This window comes from Ischnura elegans, chromosome 7, assembly GCF_921293095.1.
Source record: "Ischnura elegans chromosome 7, ioIscEleg1.1, whole genome shotgun sequence".
Classification (NCBI taxonomy): Eukaryota; Metazoa; Arthropoda; class Insecta; order Odonata; family Coenagrionidae; genus Ischnura; species Ischnura elegans.
Genome location: NC_060252.1, coordinates 66,009,454 through 66,032,998, shown reverse-complemented (window position 1 = coordinate 66,032,998; position 23,545 = coordinate 66,009,454). Strand labels below are relative to the sequence as shown.

General features: G+C 35.8%; 2 protein-coding genes across 4 annotated transcripts in view; one reads left to right on the top strand and one right to left on the bottom strand.

The window, feature by feature from the left end:
- Nucleotides 1-2,869: 2,869 nt before the first annotated feature.
- The window catches only part of LOC124162640 (phosphatidylinositol 4-phosphate 3-kinase C2 domain-containing subunit beta), a 117,259-nt gene continuing 96,583 nt past the window's right edge, over nucleotides 2,870-23,545 (bottom strand). For 2 of the 3 annotated variants that reach the window (XM_046539232.1, XM_046539233.1), the window contains exons 25-27: nucleotides 16,258-16,454; nucleotides 12,071-12,399; nucleotides 2,870-9,305 (exon numbers count right to left, since the gene is read on the bottom strand). In XM_046539232.1, coding sequence (XP_046395188.1) covers nucleotides 9,108-9,305; nucleotides 12,071-12,399; nucleotides 16,258-16,454 — 724 coding nt within the window. In that variant the 3' untranslated portion in view covers nucleotides 2,870-9,107. The remainder of the gene's footprint in view (nucleotides 9,306-12,070; nucleotides 12,400-16,257; nucleotides 16,455-23,545) is intronic. The other variant, XM_046539234.1, reaches the window with a different exon arrangement.
- LOC124162642 lies at nucleotides 18,016-22,128 on the top strand. The gene is made up of 2 exons (XM_046539237.1): nucleotides 18,016-18,173; nucleotides 20,001-22,128. The coding sequence occupies exons 1-2, from the start codon at nucleotides 18,170-18,172 to the stop codon at nucleotides 20,396-20,398; spliced, it is 402 nt and encodes a 133-aa protein (XP_046395193.1). The 5' UTR covers nucleotides 18,016-18,169; the 3' UTR covers nucleotides 20,399-22,128.

Below are 23,545 nucleotides of genomic sequence, written 5' to 3'. Positions count from 1 at the left end.
CCACAATTCAGTGATTATCGCAAGAGATGAGGAAAGATTATTCGAAGTTGAAGACTGAACAGCAAAAAAGATATGTTGACGTTCAAAACGTAACCTAAATTCACACATATTTTGGGTGAGGGCATATTAACTAATTAGTCTTTCTTTAAAAAATAACATGCTATAGACTTCAGAAATTGATGAAAATAATACATGTAAATGATTTTTTTGGTATGATTTTCAATTAAAAATATTCTCAAGTACTATTCATGTAACATGTTAATATGATTGTTTGATATGATTCTCAATTTTAATAATGAGCAGGAAGGAGGAAGGGATTCTTCGTGGCTCACCCACCTCCGTAAGATGAGCTGAGGTAACTATTTCCAGATTTTTTACCCACATTGGGCAACCTTGTTCATTCAGTGATATATTTTCTCTGATAACTACAACTGTAGGTTGAATTATTTGATTTCCAACCATTGCTGCTCCCTAGAAATTGTTTATCTATCACATATTAAATATATCCTCAGAAGTAGCTACCCCAATAAGTTGCCTCTCAGAAATGTCTGCTGAGTACACAATATGGAAATGGTCTCTGATTTTGTAGCCATAGAGGATCATGGAGTGACGTGTGCTAAATTAATTTCAAATAATTCTCCCACCTGTACTGTTCCCCTCAAAATGTTTTGTAATTCACATGTTAACTAGATTATCAATCAAAGATGCACAGACAATGAATTTTGCTTCATCCCAGGTGAGCAATATAACTGCCTATTCCCCTTGCCATGACACCGCTCTGCATAAGCTGCCTTTAGGCCCCCAGGTATGCACTAGTAGTCAATCTGTTGCTTAAAAGTCGAGGATATGATAAAAAAAACAGCATTTTCAAACAGAAAGCAATAAACATAAGTCAGCAAATCAATAATTGGGAATGACTATAACATTATGCCTTTATAGACTTTCAACCCCTGTCCCCATTAAACTTTGGTCATAGAGCGAGGTGTAAGCTTAGAGATGACCAGGAGATCTTAAATGCTTTGGTTTTATGTTGAGTTTGTTCCACAACTTTTTTTTTTAATGAGCCAGGTTTCCTAGAAAAAAATCAAAATTTCCAATCTGCCTCATTGAACATAACAGCAAGAGAAGAGGTAAAATATCATAGTGAAAATAAGTGGCAAAACTATGGGGGCATTGGTTTGAAACACACAGCAGATAAAATAGAATTTTTTGGAGGTATGCTGCTTTGTACTAAAGTATTTAGTTAGACATATTTTCCGATATATTTACCTATTTTAACAAATAGAAATACCAAATTAGGTCTACACTTAGAGCCTATTACACATGCTTTTGGTATCTTACAATACAGCGGCGGATCCAGAGAGGGGCAAGGGGAGCTAAAGCAAAAGTATCCAATTTACACTGCATAGAATGGCAATTTTGTTCGGACTCCCACTATTGCTGGGAGGTTACCTCCCACTAAGCCCCTTCTCTGACCCTATTCTGGATTCGCCACCGCTGAAAATGAATCGCTGCATCTGAGAACATGTGAATAATTAATTTCAAACTCTTGACCACCGATAAGTTCATAGCACAAAGGTTACAGAAATAATGCAAATATTCCACAATTATTTATAACAATGCTCACATTTATTTTCAGTCATCTATCATTACATGAACACTTCATTATATAAGCCTTTTCAAAACTTTTTCTTTGGAACAGTACATACAAAAGTTTTGAATACAAAATGATGCTGCAAAATTTTTCCCTAACCAACAGTAGAAACAGAAATATTTTGTAATACACCTATTTAAGCCGTAACAGCAAGCCTTTCTTAAGAGAATTTCACTAAAAAGTACATACAAAAATGCTTAACAACAGTTTAATGTGCTTGTGCAATAAAAGAGGCCCGATTGTTTCCATCTTTATAAAACAACTTACTTATAAAAATTCATTATTTTTAATTCCAATGAAGGACTGTATGTGATACAGGCTTTTAATGCATGTAATTTTCTTGCAGTACAAATACTATGATAAATATCTCACTTTTTTTAACCATTAAATTATTAAAAATTTAAGGCATTATTTCAGTCATTTTTCGTTAACATCACATAAATCAAGAAGCAACCTCTAAAGCCTAAATGTTCTACATACATATATGTACTTAAAAAATATGTTAATCATGCTGACCAAGACGATTTGTAAGAATATAAATGCAAAAAAAAACCTTTATCATTCTAACCACATAGCCTTCAACACGAGCATCATATTTTTAAAAGATTTTCAAAAACAATATGATAATCATAAAATTACCAAAACAAAGAGTTACAGATAAGTAGTCCTTAGTATAGCTACAATGTGATTGTGTTAGCATACAATTTCAGCAGGCAGGATGCTTAGCATCATCAACAAAATCACAATGACATATTATGAAAGCAAATGATTTTGCACTTAAAGCATCACCTCTGTGAAATATTTTCAAATGTAGAATCTTAAACTCCCACTGCATTCCCCATATTTTTAACTAAGAGAGAAAGCAATTAAAATAAATAATTGCAAAAAACATGCCAACGTCAACATAAACATTCATTCTTTGAGCTCTTATTTTCAAAACTAAAGACATGGTGCAAAATAAATTACAACACCGGACTGTAAGAATTCCTGACTATAAAGTTCTACTGAGAAACTAGAGCAATGAATAGGTACATGTTGAGTGCAGTGGGGTAATCAGGAATTTCATCCGGGGTGGGTCGAAAACCAGGGGGAAAAACTTTTTAAAAGCAGGGTACTAAGTAAAGGGTCTTAAACTAATTTTAACACTTATCATAATCGAAAAAACTTCATTTGACAAAGATATCTTTTGTAAATCCATGATTTTTTATTATATTGTTTTCTTTTATGAAAGAAAGTAATTGTATTTTTAAATTTTTGGGGGGTGGGAGGGTCTGGACTCCCCACGAATCCTCCCTCACAATGTCACCGGTTGAGTGCTAATACAAAGCCAGGTGAAAATTTGGAATAAATTTGCAGTAAAAAGAAATTCATATAATCTGTATGAAATCTTTATATAATCTGTATGAAGTAATTAACACGCATACTGCCAATGGATGAAGCCTCAAGATGCCATAGCATTATTATAGATAACTGAAAAAAATGTCTTCTTGAAGTCTTGACTTTCGATATCACTGAATGCTTAAAAAAAATGCAGGTCTGTACATGCAAATGGATGATTTGCAGACTATCACGAACGGTTAAGATATTGTACTCCCAAAGAGTGTTCTGAATAAGACATATGTATTACCAGACTGAGGAACGAAACTCGATATTCACTTTTGATATGTTTCACATATCACGGCAATTTCATGAAAGATAACTTCGTGCTACGTGAGGATTTACTGCACTGCCACAAAGAAGAATTTTTGAAACAAAAGGTATCGATAAATTATTTACTTACATTAAACCTATTCTGGAAGTTTAGCAACCTAAAATAATAATAATTTAGCCAAAAGTTTGCCAATTTTTTTTGCATAAGGATCCGAAATCAATCAACTGTATTCATGTGTTTTATATGCATGTATCAGGTAATGTTGATAAAACAGCTCTTAAAGAGCTAGATGGACACAGAATTAGAGTGAGTGCCTTATTATTACCGTGAAACTGAAAACATGATGTCCAAATGAAAACATAAATGTAAAATGGAGGAGGATGCTATTAAATATTATTCAAGTTAATGCAGAAAATATATAAGGATCTAGAATTACCTTCCATGCACAGAAAGGCTATTCAACAAGTATTTGGTCAGAAGGGGACAGGCAGTGCTACAATTTGTAGGGTGAAGTAGAGATATGGTACTTTACTGGAAAAATGGTGGATGATCACACCTCAAATGAATAAACAGCACCTTTAGTTCCAATATGAATCATAATAAGGGTGAAACAGACATGAGAGGCAAGAAGAAGGCCATGCCTCCTCTTCCTTTTGATCCACCAGAAACACTGTGGTATCTTAGTTTTAGGACTAGGCAATTTTCTTGCCATGTGGAGGACAATAATATTACCACGTTGCCTGAAAAATGAGGTAGGACTTAAACATCATGAACGACTTCAGCAGTGCTATGAACCCCAATCCATTTGTCAGTCACTTGGGTAGGCCCCCTATCCATAGCTGGAAGCCAATATCTCATCAGCATGCTACAGTGTCAGTATTGCAAATAGTGAATGATAGAGTGAAAAGGGCATCAAAAGTGTTGTGAATGGCAAAATAATGGATTGAATGATTATATTTGGAATGCATAAAACTCACGTGATAATCTATCCCAGAGAAAAATACTAGAGCGTGATTTGAGATGAACGATTTCCCTCACATTCACGAAAGGTTGAGCAGAAGGCATTTATGGATGATAAGTAATACTTTTTATACCTTGTTCATCTGCATGAGATGATCAGGTACTTAAAACATGCCAGCAATAACTAAGGCAATTTGTACCATGGGGGAAGATTAGGGAACGAAATGTGGAGAGAAGCCTGGCATCAGTATAAGCCTGCTCTTAACAAACAGCACCAATGGCTTACTACCCTCTATCAGATGGACAGAGTGCTATGCATGACGTGCCCCCTACACAACACTAAAGCACTGATTGGGCAGTCTCCAAAAAATCACTGTCACCACCAGGATTTCAACCCTGACCTGGTCTGGATGAGAAATGGTGGTAATTACACAACAATTGCACCCTGGTTCTGCTCGCTATTCATTTTACTCCACAAATTGACAAATTGTAAATGACATCATTGCAAAGCTCAAAGCATAAACGACTTGATATGAATGCGTGCAGGTAGCCATTGCATTGGAAGTTATAGCAAAATACTGCAAACCGAGGATAGATGGTATTTCACTTATTCTAAATCTTTTTGTTTTACAGTGAATATGGTGGAAGCTGTTATAGATAACAACATATAATCATAAAGATATGATTCAGGATAAAGCTTCTGGCATTCATAGAAATATGTTGATGATAGCAACTGGAGTACCTTGTTGTTCCCCCCCATAGATCTGCCACTGCCTCCAGCTACATGCCTCATACTTTTAATGTAGCCAGATAATCCCAAAGAAAAGCAATGAACGATGTAAAATGTAAACACTGACATCAAAAGTGAAAAATCTGTATTCCAAAAGTGTCCTTAGAGTGACTTAACATACAAAATCTTACTACAATGGGTAGAAAGCGCTATACTCTTACATGTGCCACAGGAATTTGAAGTTTTTTTAATCAATTGATTAACAACATATATGATAGAGATAGGCCTCAAGGATTGAAAGCTTATGAGGTGATGCCTTAAATGTAATATTAACAAGCAAATAATACGTATAAGACAGCACATATCTGTACCACAACAGAAAATAATGTTTCATTACATTGGATGACCATTAAGTTTGATGAACACACTTCCACACTCATTAAAAAAATTATATGCTGATAAAAATTTCTCGTAGACCAAGGGTTGTCTAAAAAGATTACCAGATATTCTCTAAAAATAACTCCTCACATTACTTGCTTACATAGGTAAATATTCTACACGTTCGACTGTATTCGGCGAGATATGGTGGAAAATATAGTGAAATGAAGTAAATAAAACTTTTTCTACTCTCCACTCTTTATAATGGCATACATTACTAACAATGACTTTTGAAGCTTGGTGTCACTACCAGATTAGATTTAAATGTAGGCATACAATTTGACTTGACAATGATGCTGAAACGCATTGAAATTAACTTTCGCTATTAAAAAGTTTGGATAATAAATAGTTTTAATTACTTTAATTACCTACTCTTAAATTTAAAACATATAATCTGAAATAAAGATGATAATTTTCACTTCCCAGAAAAGCCTTTACTGAAATCCACTCAACAACTATTGTGTAACATAACAAATCCAGTGAGCTTGTCCATAAATATTTCTGCATAAATTAGGTCAAAAATTACTACTATAATTACGAGTCACTGGTGATGCAGTATAAATACAAAGTGAAATAAAATAAAGATGCAAAATATCAACATGCAAAATGAATGGAATTCTCCATTTAATGAAATTTTCAATCTCAACTAAAACTTATACTAAAACCTTTAAAAATACATCAATATTGAACACCATATTTCTATTTACAAGCACAAACAAATCAAAATTTTGTTTGATTAATAGTGTTAATTTAAGGTAATATCCATTTCCAATAACCTTATTTCATTTTATACAAAACACACATATGATATAGATGCAAATAAAGCAGAATAAAAGCTATGTTAGGTAAAACTATTGGGGAAAACTTCCACAGATTTTTCCTTCCCAAGACTATTTACAAATGCACATAATTAAATCAACTATACTTAAAAACTTTGCACAGGCCAAATGGGATTACATAATTCATAAACACACATGTGGAAGTTTACCTGCAATTGCTGATCTACAGCAAGAAATACTTGTACGATCTTAAAAAAAACTTATAAAAGATGACAGTATTGCATGAATACAAATGAGGAATATTGACAGTTCAAAAATAAAAGATATCATTGTGGAAACGTGGAATATAAAACTAAAAAATTTGCTTAGCAATAGGATATTATCAGGCTTTTACCCAGAGAATATCAACAACATAAATACAATTTCAAGAAATAACTCAATTTATTGGTGTTTGCGTTAGTATGACTGCTCATGCCATAATGTTGGTGGAAAGTTAACAAATTAATCACTGATTCACTGAAAATTTGATAAGTAATACTAATTTACTTCATGAAAGAGCAAAAAAGTAAAGCTATAAAATAAATATGTAAACAAAAGCAAGCACGCAATAACCACAAGTCAAAAATAAGACCTTTAGAAATATGTTTTTCGAAATTGGAATGTATGAAAGAAAAGCAATTTAACTCGATCCTAATTTGGGGTTATTCAAAGAGGGCAAAAGACATACAGAACAACCTCACATCTGAATGACATAATAGCTATATGTCATTCAGCTCTTAGGCCAAAATCACTGAGTAAACGCATATCAATGGCGAATCAATAATTTCAATCAAAGTCTTAAAGAAAAGAACTTTGCAGTGTATTGAGTGATAAAATTGACTAAAAATTCATAGACATTGATAATTTTTTGCAAGATAAAGTAGACAATCACAATAATTTCAACTACACAAAAAACACACAAAAAATAAGTTTTTGACTCCATTACCACATCTTTAGAGATGATTTCACTATGATCATAACAAATAAGGAGAAAAATAATCGATTTTTTTGAGAAATGAGAAAAAAATTAAAGACAGCGTTATTTCACTGTGACATGACATTCCGAACGCATGCAGTTAAGTATAAGAAGAACCGGAAATTAAAATCTGCCGATGAGGAATTTTTAGGGGCGCCAGAAGTAAATTTTTGTTTTGGTAACATCTAAAATAATGGTAAATATTGCCCACAGCTGCATAAACAACCAAGCAAATTGTAACCCAATTATTTTGTGTGCGGCAAATGCGATATGTAAGAGGCAAATGCAACACCTTAATCAATAAACTACTAAGCACCAGGAATAAAAAAATCTTTTTTGCAATAGCAAATCAAATAGCCATCCATTTTGCTACGAAAAGGTAATGCACTTAACTGATAAAAACTTAGCAGGCACTTGAAAAAAAAATCTTATAAGCCTGAATTCATTATATGTACACACAAAATCATCAGGAAAACTACACGAAAAACTTTCTTGACATTGAAATTATATAGGGTAATTGAAAATTAGAATAGGGTAATGCTTGACAAATAATGGCATCAAAGAATGAATGGAATGACATCCAATGAGCATATTTCAAGCTAGCTTATGCATAATTCTAACTAAAGTCTGATGACTAATCAAATGACTATTCCAAAAGTGTCACAGACCTGCTTCCCTGTTCATCCTGAAAACTACAGACACACTGGACGATAAGCCATGCAAATTTACGTCTGGGCATGAGAATTTCTTTCTCCGTTCTATTACTTGATGAAAGATCTGGAAAATAACTCATTTCTTTAACAGACAATCTCAATCTCTTAAAATCATCAACAAAACAAAACCACAGCATTGCTAATCCTTCTCTAAGATAAATTCAGGTATTCACAAGCCCTTAAAATTCAATCAAATAAATTGAACTGAATGAGTATAATTTGGCTTAAAATCATTTTATCATTTTCCTTAATTGTTCAAGAGAGTTTTCTGCAAAATATTATAAACAAATATGGTTATTTTAATCAAAATACTAACCTATTTAACTTAAAATAAATTATCTAATAATTTCAATGACTCAATATCACTAAACCATCAAGTTTCTGCTACATGACAACACAAAATAATTTCCACAGAGAAATCACTTCATAAAACTAAATATGAATGAATTTCGACAATCAGATTTTTACTTGACTTAACACAGTAAAGACCTAATGCTTCGGCAATAGGGACAAATCTGCATTTAGGTACGGTAAAATTTGTAAAACAATAACTTTCCGTGAACATAAAAAATAAAAAAAATGGAGTGGTAACATACTTCAACAATTATTCAATTATGCCACAGTTTATATCCCTCAATAATTTTCTTAAATAGCTGCTAGATAAAGCAAAATATTTTTTTTTTAATCCTGGGCCATATTTAACAGTATTAGAAGTTAATGGCAATATTTGATTTCAGTTTCTGAAGCAAAACCAATTCATGATTGATCCATTCCTGAGCTGCGACTTCAAAATGTTAAGTTTAACAAATTCATCGATCGTAACCTACATTATTTGGATGATTAAAACTTAAAATAAGATATTTTTTCAAACCTAATGCTAATGGTAAACAAAATCTTCCTAATAATTCCATTTCTTTTTGCTAATGCTTAGTTATGTTGAAATTACTCATCACTGATACACAGAAGATTTTGACCACACACCACACCAAAATTCACTGATTTTGAATTGGATTTGATTTTTGACAGCTGATAATATAAATGTTGAAAAAATGGAACCAACCAATATTTAGGATTTTACATCGTCATGCTAAGCCAATTTGGGGACATTATCAATTCGTATAGACATACATCTCAAAAGAAAAAAAAAACCAGCATCCAAAATATGTTTCACTGATCCCTGAAGTTATATCGATGCACATTGACAAGTTGGAACCACTCCGTCGTCGTGTTGGCAGGGAGCCCAAGCGAGTCCAATTCCAAGGAAACGCCACCAAGAAACTCGTTCTCTTGGAAGGAGTCGTGATTCCATATTGTTGCCTGGAGGGTGCGATTTAGGATGGTTTCAAGTGGCATATAATACTCCATCTAAAGAGAGAGTAAGAAATGAGGTTTATTTAAGATACAACCCACATAGAAATAGATTTAGAAAAGATGGGAAAAAAACAGCAAATCTAAAGAGTATAAGTAGGTACATATATCAACTGGCTTTCACTGGGCAGGAGAGTATATAACACAGAATTTTCACACTTGGACAACAATTTGACAATTTAGGTAACCACAGCAAAAAATATGTACATAATAATAATATATAATAATTTACTTATTCCTACATTTTCTTTTTACTTCTGAATACAAAAATAACGAATAGGAGCAGCTATAGGTGGTCTCCAAGGTCATAGGTCCAGAATTGAGCCATCATCAAATAACAAAATGTATGCCAATAAAAAATAATAATGCAGTAAATAATACAAGAGTGTTTTAAATAAATAACATCAAAATAAATTTTAAATTATTTCTTGCGAGAAAAGGCTGTACATTGTCACCCGTAATTTTCAACGTTTACATTGAAAAAGCCATTAATGAAATCAAAGAAAAGGAATTGGGAGTGAATATCCATGGAGAAAAAATAAGCATGCTAAGATTTGCCGATGACATAGCCGTTACAGCAGAAACAGAGAAGGATTAGAAAAATATTCTGGTTAATATGGGTAGGGTAATGAGTAGATATCAATTGAAAATAAGCACGAAGAAAACCAAGATCTTAGTATGCATCAGAAGAGAAGAAGTCAAGACCAACATTAAAATAGGGAGGCAAAAACTGATAGAGATGAATTCTGTTATTTGGGAAGCAAGATAACTAGTGACGGGATAAGCAAGAAAGAAATTATCAGCAGAATAGCCCAGGCGAAGAGAGCATTCCACCAAAAGAGAGACCTGCTTACAGCAGGAAACTTAAATATGGAAGTAAAGAAACAATTTATAAGAACCTACATATGGAGTATGCTCCTATATGGAAGTGAGGCATGGACAATGACCGCAGCGGAGAAAGCAAGGATAGAGGCCTTTGAAATGTGGTGCTACAGAAGAATGATGAAAATCAAATGGATCGACCAGGTTAGTAATGAGGAAGTCCTAAGAACGGGTAGGAGAGAAGAGAAGCCTCATGAAAACCTTAATAAGAAGACGGAACAACCTTATAGGCCACATCTTGAGACATGATGGCCTGATGAAGACAATCGTCGAAGGACAAGTGGAAGGCAAGAATGGAAAAGGAAGACCCCGAACAAAATATATGGAACAAGTAAAGAGAGATGTGAAAGAGAAGAAATACGTAGGAGTGAAAAGATTAGCTGATAGGAGAACTGAGTGGAGAGCTGCGTCAAACCAATCCTAGGATTGTTGACCAGTGATGATGATGATGATGGGAAATATAAACAAAATGATACAGAACCGAAACGGTGCTACACCAAAAATGCACAAAACTTGTATGAAATGGGAGGAACAACCATATATGTATCTGATTTGAAAACCCACTGAATAAAAAAATGACCCAAAAGTAATAATACTCGAGGACCAATTAAGAGAAAATTTCAAACGAATAGAATTCATAAAACAGATATGAGCACAGGTGGAGCTTGGGTGTCTAACCCAGGTGCAGATGTGTGGTGAGGGAGCAAGATTATTTCAAGGATGGAGGATAGTTTTAGGTACAGAACCCAGGTACAGAAGTGTGGTAAGGGTAAGGACTCTCTTCTACACTTAGCGTGCTATGGGTGTTAAATTACGCCACGCAAAAACTCCCCTCACTCCATTTTTGGTAAAGTGGTCTTATATGCCATCCATCTTTTGAAAAATTGTTAGTTTGCCATATTTTAACAGAATACTGACCTCTTAATAACTAATATAACAAATACATAATAATAATCTAGACCAGAGTACTTTAGGTACTGACCTCTAAATAAACAAACGAAAAAACTACTTCTTAATAACTACAAACTAACTTGAATATCATACCAAACACATTTTCTTTACATCAAAGGTTGGTTGTTAAGGAATAACACAAAAGTATTGATAATGGCCAGCAATGGGGTACAGATTTACAGTACTGAGGTCAGCACGGTAACTTTTGTGATGGTTTTACATGGCATATCATTAAATTATATAGTAGACCTGCAATAGACATTTATAACTTTGCTCCTTTCAACTTGCACCAAAAATGGCAATTCTGATGGGTGAGACCAAAGCAGTGAATTTTCAATATTCTACGATTTGTGCAATACATATTAAAACTAGAGTGTCAAAAATTTCAAGTCCCCTCCAAGAAAAGCCTATTTTCCTTTCATTAGTTCCTTCCATTCTTCCTTTTCTAGCCTATTCTATTTCAAAAAGACTACTTTTTCACGGATAAAATGATGCCAAGAAAGCAGTGCACAGACAGCTAAGTAAAAAATTAATAAGAGGAAGAACATGAATTGCTTATCTGTTCCTTACAATTATCCTTTCAGGTATTAATCTCCATTGTGATTGCTTGTATTCTATTGATGAATTTTATGCCCTATGTAAGGAAAAACTTAAATGAGAAAGGGTAACTATATTATTTATATGTATTATGCCTTTACCACTGATTTAAATATTGTCCTGATATATCTTTAATTGTCATTGTACATACTGTGTTCTATTGCCATCATTTGTTTGTGTTTTTATGCTTTATGTAATGTATTCCACTTGACGAAACTATGCAATTGTATTGCCTACAGTGAATAAATTATTATTATTATTATTATTGAAGAAATACAATACGGTAAAAAAAGTTCAAGGAAATTTGGTTGATGAACAGATGTCAGACTCACCATTTCCATAAACGAAGGATGAGAATTGCGACGCACAATTTTGGTCTTCCTCTTGGTCGCCTTTGATGGATCAGGAAGGAGGTACACTTTGACGTATGACGAAGGCTCCTGGTTGGCTCCAACCAAGGGAAGGGACCGGGCATGGTGAACCATTATGGACAGCGCACCACGGTTGTATGAGATGGACAGCTTCAGTTGACCTTTCAACCGGGCTGAGCTCCTGGCGGTACCACCAGCTGAGAGTCGATGCTCCCTAACAACCCCTCCAAAAGAAGAAGCCAATCCTGCATTTCCAGGAGAATCCAGCTGTCTGATATGGCCTTTAGGCTCTTTGAGGTGAGGTTTGTTTCCCAGGAGCAAGAAAGTTAAGTTAGTCACACAACACACCAAACGACAATCGTGCAACATAAGCAGTGAATTTAAAGCAAAGCACACACAACGAACAATCATTCGTGAAAGCATTCCCATCCATAAAAAAGTTTAGTAATTTGAAATTGATTAAAACAAGAACGAGGAGAAAGAAAACTATTTAAAGCCATTTTGGCTATGACAGTGCTTAGTGAAATTGGTCAAGGGAAATTGTTATTCAACTCATAGGACCAGCACATTTAATCATTTCATTGATTTGGAAATATAAACTGAAATATTATAAAATGCACGAAATTCTACCATGGTCAAATGGGCTGAAGGTTCACTGATACAGCAAACACAGAAGTTTCACAGATGCAGGTTAAATATTTCATTTTTTCTAAGCAGTGTACAGAGTGAGTTTAACAGCATTCAACTGCTATTTCGGCACTTTTTACAAGGTATTGACAGATAGCTTGGGATAGTCTTAAATGTGCCTTGGCCTGGCTGACTGGGTTATTTAGGTGTGCTTACAGCCAAAAAGAATACAGTAAATATGTATAGCTTATATAGTTTACATTTACAGTTTTACAAACTATGAAAACTATAAATTTAATATGGATTTTCCACAAAACAGAAATGTGTTCAGAGCAATAAAATTAAAATAGACAATAATTTTTGATTCTTGAAGGGAGGTTCAGGAGCAAAAAAATTATATTCCCCACACAATATATCAAATGACAAACATGCAATATAAGCTGTGAGATTAAAGCAAAGCACACACAATGAACAGTCACACATCAGTTTTGATTTTTATCAATGGAATGATAAGGAAACTTCCATTTTTCGGAAGTCTCCTCCGGATAATTTTAAGTCAGCCTCCTATGCGTAAATTTCAGCTCTTCAGCTATTCTGGAAGTAGTTTTAGTCCGGAATTTGTACACGTAAGCGAGTCACACATTGAATTGTGCAAACAAATTGATGCATTTTAGGGACACCACCTTGTTGAAAACCACGCAACTGCAAATCATGACACTGACGGGTTCCACAATGGGATTAATGGTATTTCGGCGAATATAGGAAGACATTCCCATCTGTTAATAGAGCTGCCAATTTGAGAATAATTAAAAAGAGTAGCTTAACAATCCACCCCACCAACAATTCGCTACTGACACATGCCTTTTCGTAACTTCTCTCTCAACAAGATTAGATCCTATCTTGGGATTGCAACTTTAGCTTATCGCTATATTCTCAATGACCGGACTCTTCTTAGATATTATTAATGGCAAATACAGATCATCTGACCTAATTTCTCTTTTCCCGCTTGTGTGCTCCTTCATGCACAAAGAGGTTGAGTGGATTATTTCATTGTTTCACCCGCTGCCTTTCTGTCTCTAAATGCTCTTTTCTATTCAGACTTCCTGCTTCCATTAACTCCTATTCAAAATGTGCTCCAAATTTTGATCCTTTTATTTCATCCCTCATCCATCTTGCACCATCTATATTGTAATGTTCTCCCAACTCCTCTCACACCCCCAATTAAGTCTATCATTCTTTGTTATCTATTTGTAAATACTGTTGAATATTATTTTGTTCACTGTTGGTTATGTTTTGCTCAACAAGTAAATTGTTTTCTTTGTTATTTCGAGTCATCTGTAATTGGCCTCATGCTGTTTTTGGACTGCATTAAATAAATAAATAATCTTCACAGAAAACAAGTAGGTCCACAACAAATGGCAACATAAGGGCTGTAGTAGTCGCAAACCCCATCCCATTCACTGTTGGTTATGTTTTGCTCAACAAGTAAATTGTTTTCTTTGTTATTTCGAGTCCTCTGTAATTGGCCTCGTGCTGTTTTTGGACTGCATTAAATAAATAAATAATCTTCACAGCAAACAAGTAGTCCACAACAAATGGCAACATAAGGGCTGTAGAAGTCGCAAACCCCATCCCATTTAGTACTTGGACTTTGAAAGCAGAGGGAAATTGGCCAGCCCAAGAACAATGTATTCTGGGTATTGCAATGAAAGAATAAAATGATGTCCAAGACATCATAATCTGTCTTAAAAGAAGTGTAAAATCATGAGCTTACAATGATTAATCCATGCAAATTTTGTTGCATGCATTAGAAACACACATTAAATGACATGAATTGATTGAAAATGATCAAAATTATTAATCAGGAACTTTAACCCAGAAACCAAATTCGATTTAAGAGAGTGGCCTAGACATATACATCTCAGAAAAATGTTGCAGCTATCAGGATGATTTCAAAAGAGTAAGTAATGCTTTATTGGCTGGAATTTACTTCAGCAATAAAGTACGGATATTATGAATCCTAAGTGAACAAAAACTATTATTTTAAGCATGAAATAGGAATTCAGAGCTGATAAAATCTCATAAGGAAGAACTGAAAGTAATTCATTACGTTGTAAAAGCACTAAAAGCACTAATTTTATAATTATAAAACTGTTTATTACATGGTGAAGAAAGGACAAAAAGTGACATGGTCAACATAAAATCTCTATCCAGGCAACACTACATAAAAACTCATTTTCACCACTGCACGACAGAATGATTGCAGGTGCCAGGCAATGTTAGAAGGGTGAAGGATAAATGGATTACAGAGAGCTCTATCACTAAACACATCATAATTGCTACAACTATTTACACACTAATGAAAATTCTTTAAAAAAATAACAACATGAAGATAAAATATGGCTGTGTTAAATGAAGTGTACTTGGTAAAAAAAATTCATTAAAACAAGTGCATTTGATATATTACTGAAAAACAACAAAAACCTAGAAAAGCAATTGTAAATTTTAATCTCTCTCTTACAATGTATAAGAATATAAGCCAATCAAGGAATAAAAGATTAAATTATTAAGTTAATATGCATTTAAGTAGTATTCCAGCATCAAAAAATTCTACAAATAATATGACTCCATTAAAAATATAATGAAGCTGGATATATAACCCAAAATTGGCATCACAAACGGTTTACAGTTGTATTAGGAAATAGTAATTAAAAATAAATACACATACAGAAAGGTGACTAAAACAAAAGTGATTTTGACACAATGTTAATTTGTATTAAAAATTATAACTTCAGCACAAGCATTCAAGGCACTGACTTCCACATTATCTTCGCATAAACATCTTCATCTCAAACTAAAATATCCATAAAGCGGGAAGAATAATTTTAAAACAAGATAATCAAATGAGAATCGGTTTGAGCGATATAAGGTTGACACATAAAGACTTTGGAAAATAACAAGAAATATAAGAGATTTAGGAAAAATCATTTTCAAATCAGCTCGTAATGAATTTGAAAGCACTAGCTCATTAATGTCTCACCCTGATAATATCATTGGTAGCTTTGTATTGTGGAGACAAAGTGAAAATCGTTCATCAACATGAGGACTTCATCAAAGGTCTCACCAATGGATGGAAATTAATATGAATGGCATTGAAGGATATTTAAGAGGAACAGAAGAACACTTGGAATTTGTCAGTGATACAGAGTGTTGCTTCATTGAAGAGCAAGAAGATGAGGAAATGAAGGAAATACCAGAAAAGGAGTGGGTATTATGAATATCATAAATACATTTAAGGGTATATGCTATAGTTATCGCTGGAGATAGTTAACATTTACATTTCAATGTATAATGATACAATTATGAAATTGGGCTCAAAGCCACAAATTTCATTAAAAAGGCTACTAAAATTTTGGAGAGACACTTGGAAGGAGAATTTCCTCCCAAGAGTAGGATACATAAGAATATACAAACTATGTGAACATATATGTAGGTAGGTCAATAAAAATGTTGTGACTTACCTTTGAGTTTCTTTGCTTCTATATCTGATTCCTGTTGATCTCGCAGGAGGGGATGAAAGAATGTATAAACAAGGTCAGAATGTGATATTTCATCAGCCAAATTCAAAATTGATTTCAAGAAACGCTCAATTTCCGACCTCCTTTTCTCTGCCACTTGTTTGATATTTGATCGTCCAACGTGGTAACCACTGGAAAGACTGAAATAAATCCAAGCCACATTAAAATCAAGGCTAAACAAAATTCTGGTTAAATATGTATTGCCAAGTGTTAAGGTGAGTGAATGATATTCATATATACTTTTCTATTATTTATATATTTATTATTTATATATACTACTACATAATTTTCTGGCTGATCTGTGATGCCCTTATGGTTGCAACTTATTCTAAAAGTCATAGCTCCCTCTTTCACAGAGATATTTGAATACACGTGTTTCAAAACTACACCTAATTATAGTATTTCATACCAAATTTTCAAATGAAAAGCATCAGTTTCTATAATGATGTTTATGATAGCATGGTTTACTCAATTCAAAGTTTTTATCATAAAAATTTACTCAAAAGCCACTTCATTCTTACAAACATTTAGCAATAGAAAAACCATAAACAGAAATATGGATAACAAATCAGTTGAAAGCGAGAAAAAAATCTCAACTTCCCCAAACAATAGGGGTGCACTTCAAGAAAAAAAAAGTTTTGCAGATCACTGCCTTCTGTTTCCTGGATTATAAATGAAAAGCTGACATTGACCATCATACCTTTCACAATTCCTATCAGAAAACGCAAAACTGACCATTTAAACACAATTGAAATACGCATGTTGTGGCTAAAAGATGAGACAGCTCCAAGTAACTATAGCAATATGTGATGAATGACACCAAAACTAAGATTTTATACAATAGATAGCAGTGGCACCGACTCCATGGGGCCTAAGGGGGCCCGAGATCCCTCAAAAATTCGTCATGGATGTGAGGAAAAAATGTGTCAGGCTGGTCGATTTTTCCCGGAGAGTCCAGATATCGAGATTCGAGTTATCAGGGTTCTAATGTTGATCATACGACTCTTCTAAAATGCTTAAAAAAAACTTAAAACTCACTACTTAAAAAATTTCCCGGGGCAAGATCCCCGGTTTGCCCCCCCCCCCAATATTTTTTTGTAAGTCGGCATCCGTGATAGAATGAATTCATTCCCTATGAGAGCCACATGCCACAATGAAACAGCCAAACCACACATTAAGTTCAAAACAAAACCTATTTCAATCTGTCATTGGGTCTTATATTAGAGATACTTTTCATCATATACCACATTTGGCAAACTGCATATTGCAAAAATAATTGACGTATGGAACTAAAATAAGGTTTTCATGGTAGCACTAAAAAAACGCATAAGTTCCACAAACTTAATGGTGCTGCCAACTTTTTTCGACGGCTTTAGCGTCATTCTCAAGACAAACATTTGTTCTACCATGAAAAGAGGTCAGTTGTGCGGCTGTTTGTCTTGAAAGTGACACTATAGCCGTAGAAACTACCATAGCACACCAGTAAAATTACATTTACCCGCTTTTTGGAAGTTCGCGCGAAAAATTACGTCAGATTGACAAGAAAACCGTTTCGCGGTCAACTGCGGACTCCGCATCATAATCGGTCACGTATCTCGGCAAAAAATGAATCGAGTGTATGTCAGTCCCAAGAGACAAAAGGAATTGAAAGCACTGAGAGAACTCATCCAGAAAACCAGATAAGAAAATACGCATATCTTTGTGAGACAATTCAGTTCCGAAGGGCCAACGATAATCAAACGAAGTTAGAATCGCGACAAGCTACAAGCGGCATCGCGCACCATTTTCGCAACTGTTTCATCGATGTGGGAGCCGAGACAGATTAGAACGTGCATCACCTGAATACACCAACGCAATGTGTAAGTACTATTTATTTACTTTGTGCGACATGTTAAACGGCAACTCATTGTGAAGACGCGAAGCTACAATTATGAAGGAGGAATTCATCGCAATTGCGATCGAAATAGCACGTTGATGGACTTGGGCGTCCACTCGCTCAATCAAAGAGCTCAACTTAAAAGCAGGGATGTAAATTGAAACTAACGAAAGTCAAAACCAGTAAAATTTCAATGGTTTCGTTCCCGAGAGCGAAATGTACAAACGAAATGAAAAAGTGTTAAACCCGGGGAGCTAAACTCAGGGTCGAAACGAAATCGTGAGTCAGAACTACTTCGGGTCGAAACTAAACTAAAACTCTGGGACGAAACGAAACGTAGATAATGTTTCGCACCGGAGGGACCACGTGCTTCACCTTCGAACGGTTTAGTTTCGACCCACACACCGAGTACGAAGTATGGTTGAATGAAGTAGAGGTTTGGCCTACCGCCATTATATGAATGGGGAACTCATATTTTTGCCACTAACAGGAGAACGGTGAACGCATCCTGGTCATTCGATTTTTAAGCTCAACATTTTAACTTCTCTATATTATGTCATTTAATGAGTGAAAACTATTCCCTCTTCTCCCACTCCACTCAACTTCTGGGATCGAAACTATGAGCAGCGGAGTTTCGTTTAATTTAATTTCGTTCCGGGGAGTAAAGTTTCGTCCTGGGTGGAAACTAAACCCGATGGTGATTTTAATTTCGTGCGGGAACGAAACAAAACCTAGGACTCGTATTTTCGTTTCCCTCCGGGGCGAAACGAAACATTGTCGTTTCGTTTCACTTGCCATCCCTGCACAGGAGTCACCACTTGTGTCGCTGACGGACAAATTGTTACGACTTTCACGGGGAACAAGCGGTATGTGTTATATTACAAATACCGCATTGCGCGCCTTTAGCACAGGGTTGAGGCTCTCAACCGGTTGTGGCTTCTTGGAAGTCCTTTCTCCCTCGCGTTGCCATCCTTGATGGACCGCGAGGGCCAAACACCTAGTATCATGAACCTCGGTATAATTGCCATGGGAATTAAAGAACCTGGATAGCGTAACGGTCTGCGCAGTGGCCTGGAAAGCCAAAGGTCCGTAGTTCCATTACCGACCCAGGGGAATTTTTTCTCATGGCAATTCTAGTATATTTCACCGCCGTTCACGCGGCAGGATTAGAGATATTACACACCCCCAAACAGTCGAAAACCCCTCCACAATCACCTGACCTCAATCCAATAGAACACCTGCAAAGTATTCTGGAGATAAAAATAAAGTAAAGGCGAATAACATGAATGATATCCTTGTTAGAAGAATGGGAAAAATACCCCTATTGTCACATCAAAATTGGTCCTTTAAATGTCAAATCGCCTTCAGGCCAAAACGAATGCCACAAAATACTAATTATTGCGTGAAGTGTGTCTTGTGACTTCATTTAATATGAAAAATTCAGGTGTCCGAATACTTTTTGTGCGACACATTTGCAGTTATTTCTCTATTTTGTTTACGTTTCGAAAGTTTATAATTTGTTGCTGTTGCTGCGGTACATGCATAAATAAAGAGCGTCTATAGCACACACTGAGAATCATTTCAAGCCGAAGACATAAGCACAACACAAAGAAAAAGAAATTATAGCCGGAAACAAGAGCTGTCCGAATACTTTTGGCACCCACTGCATATTGACTAGTGTCCTAGCGACTGGGGCGCCACTTTTTACGGCGACCGACGGGAATCAATGGAGTCGCGAGAGTGGAGAATTATCTATACAATATTTATGTTATGAAAGATCCTAATAATATACGTCTTTCTTTTATTTCAGTTGACTACATGGTTTTGCTTTACGCGTTCATCGTCCTCACGATCCTCTCGGGCCTGTGCTCGGCCATACGCATTTGTTGCGGGAAGGAAAAGCGCCGCGGACGGGTTGTCGGAGTGAGGGTGGTCGAGGTGATAACCGTGCAGCCAGCGCCGACACCAGAGACTACCCCTTACGTCATCCAGAACCCCAACTACCGCCCTCCCTGGAGCACGCCGCAGCAGATGCCCGGTCCCAACCGAGTGGATCCGACAGACCCGACCGAAAACCAACCGACGACAATGACCTACCACTACGTGCAGGAGCCGGCGGCAGCGCCATATGGATTCCAGCCACCACCGCCATACAACCGGGCCACAGCCCCATATCCCTCCTCGGAGGTTTACCATCCGCAGCAGTGAAGAAAAACATGAGTGGGACTCATTCACGACCACTCGAACTTGTGGGCTAATTCTAACCGTGTATTTCCCCTGATCCGGTTGATAAGATCGTCCATGTATTACGCCAAGTGACTTTTAACTACCTTGACCACAATTGTCCTAACTGTGATAATTACCCACATCGCAACGTTCCCGATCGCGAGGGTCGGAAATTGGCACATTTCTGCTATTCAGACTGAGCGAGCGATCCTCTTCGGTCTAAGATTAGGCTTTGCATATGGTGACGAGGAACAGGCAAATTTGCAACGTTAACTCAGTAAAATACGATTGTTAGTTTAAAACTGTCGGAAAACGCCTATGTTAGTGCCATTCTTCCTCAAGAACATGGATGACTTTGCTAATTACCACCCCAATCGCCACCACGTTATACTGCACCTAGACGGAATATACCTCGTAAAGATTCCAATCTCATTTATACGCTTGGAACCACAATACCTTGGTCGAGGGTGTAGTAGGTCACTTGCGCAACACCAACATATGGATTAGTGTACCTTTTTCGACCCATTCTGAAGGTAATAAAATAGCATATACCAATTGTCAAAATTTTAACAAATCACAAAGCAGACCGAATTTCGATTAAGCAACACATTTGAGAGGACGTTCAGTAGAACTAAAAAGAGCGAGAAAACTCTTCACTTTCTCTAAATTGATTTTGTTTTTTATGCATAACACTAACACTATCGTCGTGAAATGTTCATTATACACATGGTAGACCATGGTCAACATTTCCCTGTATCTCAAATTTTAAAATTTTTCTTGAGTGTTTTTTAAGATGCTATTTTTTATTTGAGAAACAGGAAAATGTTAACAAAGTAAACCTCTATGCACCAGGAAATTTCAAAATTTTTGCGACACTTTTAAGCGAGAAAATGAGTCCTCTGAAGATTATCCTGCTTGATATAATGAAAACGCTCGAGGCAGCTAACTGTAGAACAATATATATACGTTAATATACTTGGCTCCCTTCCTACAAGAAAATAAAATAAAACTTGAGAGTGGTTACGTCGAAAAAAAAAACACTTTGGATGGGATAACTGCAACTTTTGATTCCTAATTCTGTCTCAAGTTAAGGATAGGATTTTCCATACATTAGGTTGAGTCATCCAAACCGATTGGTGATAATAAGTTGGAATTATTGATGGCAATACATAACGAAAACATAATGAAGCACGGAAAAAGTGCGTAATAAACGTATATGGAAAGGGGACAACTATTTTTATTAAGAGTGATTTTGACAGAGTTTAGGATAACCAGTGCGCGAGTTTACTGGAAATAAATGTATTTCCAGTTGATGATTGGAATTAAGGGAAAGTTGTTACAGCTCAACTGCAAGCTAAGCAGCTTCGAAGTGAACCATTTCAATTCGTGAGCTGTTAGACGTTCCTCTCAAAGCCTTAACTCTAGGTTGACCGAGCGAGGGGCAAATTATGCTGAGTGGTGAAAGCTAAAGGTGATTAAAGGAACACTTTTTCTGAATTCAAACCTGCCGCTAATGACTACCAGAGTTCTGATAAAAGGCACATACACCTCTTGGTGAGTAAAAGTTCGAAAAGGTTTCACAAAGGTAGTTTTGAAAATTGCTGAAATATAAGCGCAGCGGAAAAAATCTTCGCAATAAGGCTGCAATTCCTCCAATTCATGTCCATTTATCTTGTACAAATTGTAAATAAAATAATACGGGTAAATAACGAGTTTGTTAATTCATTTTGAGTGATGCCGATTTGAATGGTAAATCTATTCTTTCATAAAAGTCTATGTGGAACATACACTGTCACCTAAATACACTCATTCCACCAAAAATAATTTGAAAACCTAAAAAAAATACGACCTAGATTATTTGGGAGTAGCCCCAATGTAGGTAAACTCAAGGACAAGGTCTCACGGAAGGAAGGATGACTGAGATTGTATCTATGATTGAGGAAGAGAACAGCGATAAATTTCAGTTGATCTACGAGAGCACCCTATTTCTTGGGCAATAAAGCGCGGCTGTTTTTTAAGTAGCACAAAGTAAGGACACCATTAAAATATCTTTCCAGAAGACATTAAATTGGAAAAGAGAATATTGATTGATATGAGGCATTTCGATAACCGACACATTAAAGTAAATTAAACAACTAAACCAAACGAATCGAATAAAAAACATTTTCACCGAACGTTACAGCTTCCTCACACAGATCTGAGTCGCATTTCATTATAATCGATTCAAAAAATTGAATTAGGTTGAAACGATGTTTTTATAATTACGCTTGATCCGTGTACGTGATTGCGATTGGTTATAATCTGAAGAAGAAAGGAACGCTTTGAACAGATAACTTGAAACATGCCTAGCTCATCCATCATTAAACGAGATGCGTTCAAAACAACAACTCTTATGTTTGAACTAGCCATTTGCCCCTTCCCCTTGAATCTATTAACTTTTGTTTCTTTCGAACCACACACCTACCGGATAACACTCCCTAAACACCACAGATATTGAAAATACTAACTCGCGAAAAAATATACCCAATTGCTGACTAGGCTGCATGAATTTGGAGCAGGGCATATATCGCAGCGGCAAAACCAAAGACAAAAACGTAGCGTAGGAATCACTGGAAGAATGTCAAGAGATATCAGCCAACCCATCAGCTCATCACGCAGTTTCTGATTGAGGAATCACGACTTCCAAGTTCCGAACTGTATGATGAGCTGATGTGAATGCTGCTAGTTAAAGACGAAAGTCTCCCCAGGCTTCGACAATCTTAACAGACAAAAATAACCCCGTTTAGAATCTATTATGTGGATCAAAATGCTCCATCTCCTTGACTAGTCACCATAGGCCAATGTACTATGGCATTAGGGATAACTCTGAGGCACTAAAATGGAGCTAACACAAAGTCTAACGTACACACACAGCTGGCTCCTCCAAATCTTTTATTTTCACCGCAACAAGTCGTAGCACCAGTATTTCATTCTGCAAGCTTATACAAACATTATGCGGTTCCAGAGTAAAGGAAGCATTGGAAACTAAGCCATCGCGGATGACAATATCAATAGTACGTGCAAGTTCGATAATTTGATTACAGTAGAGCGTACTCAGTCCGGTCTGATGCCGTTAACACATTGTGATCA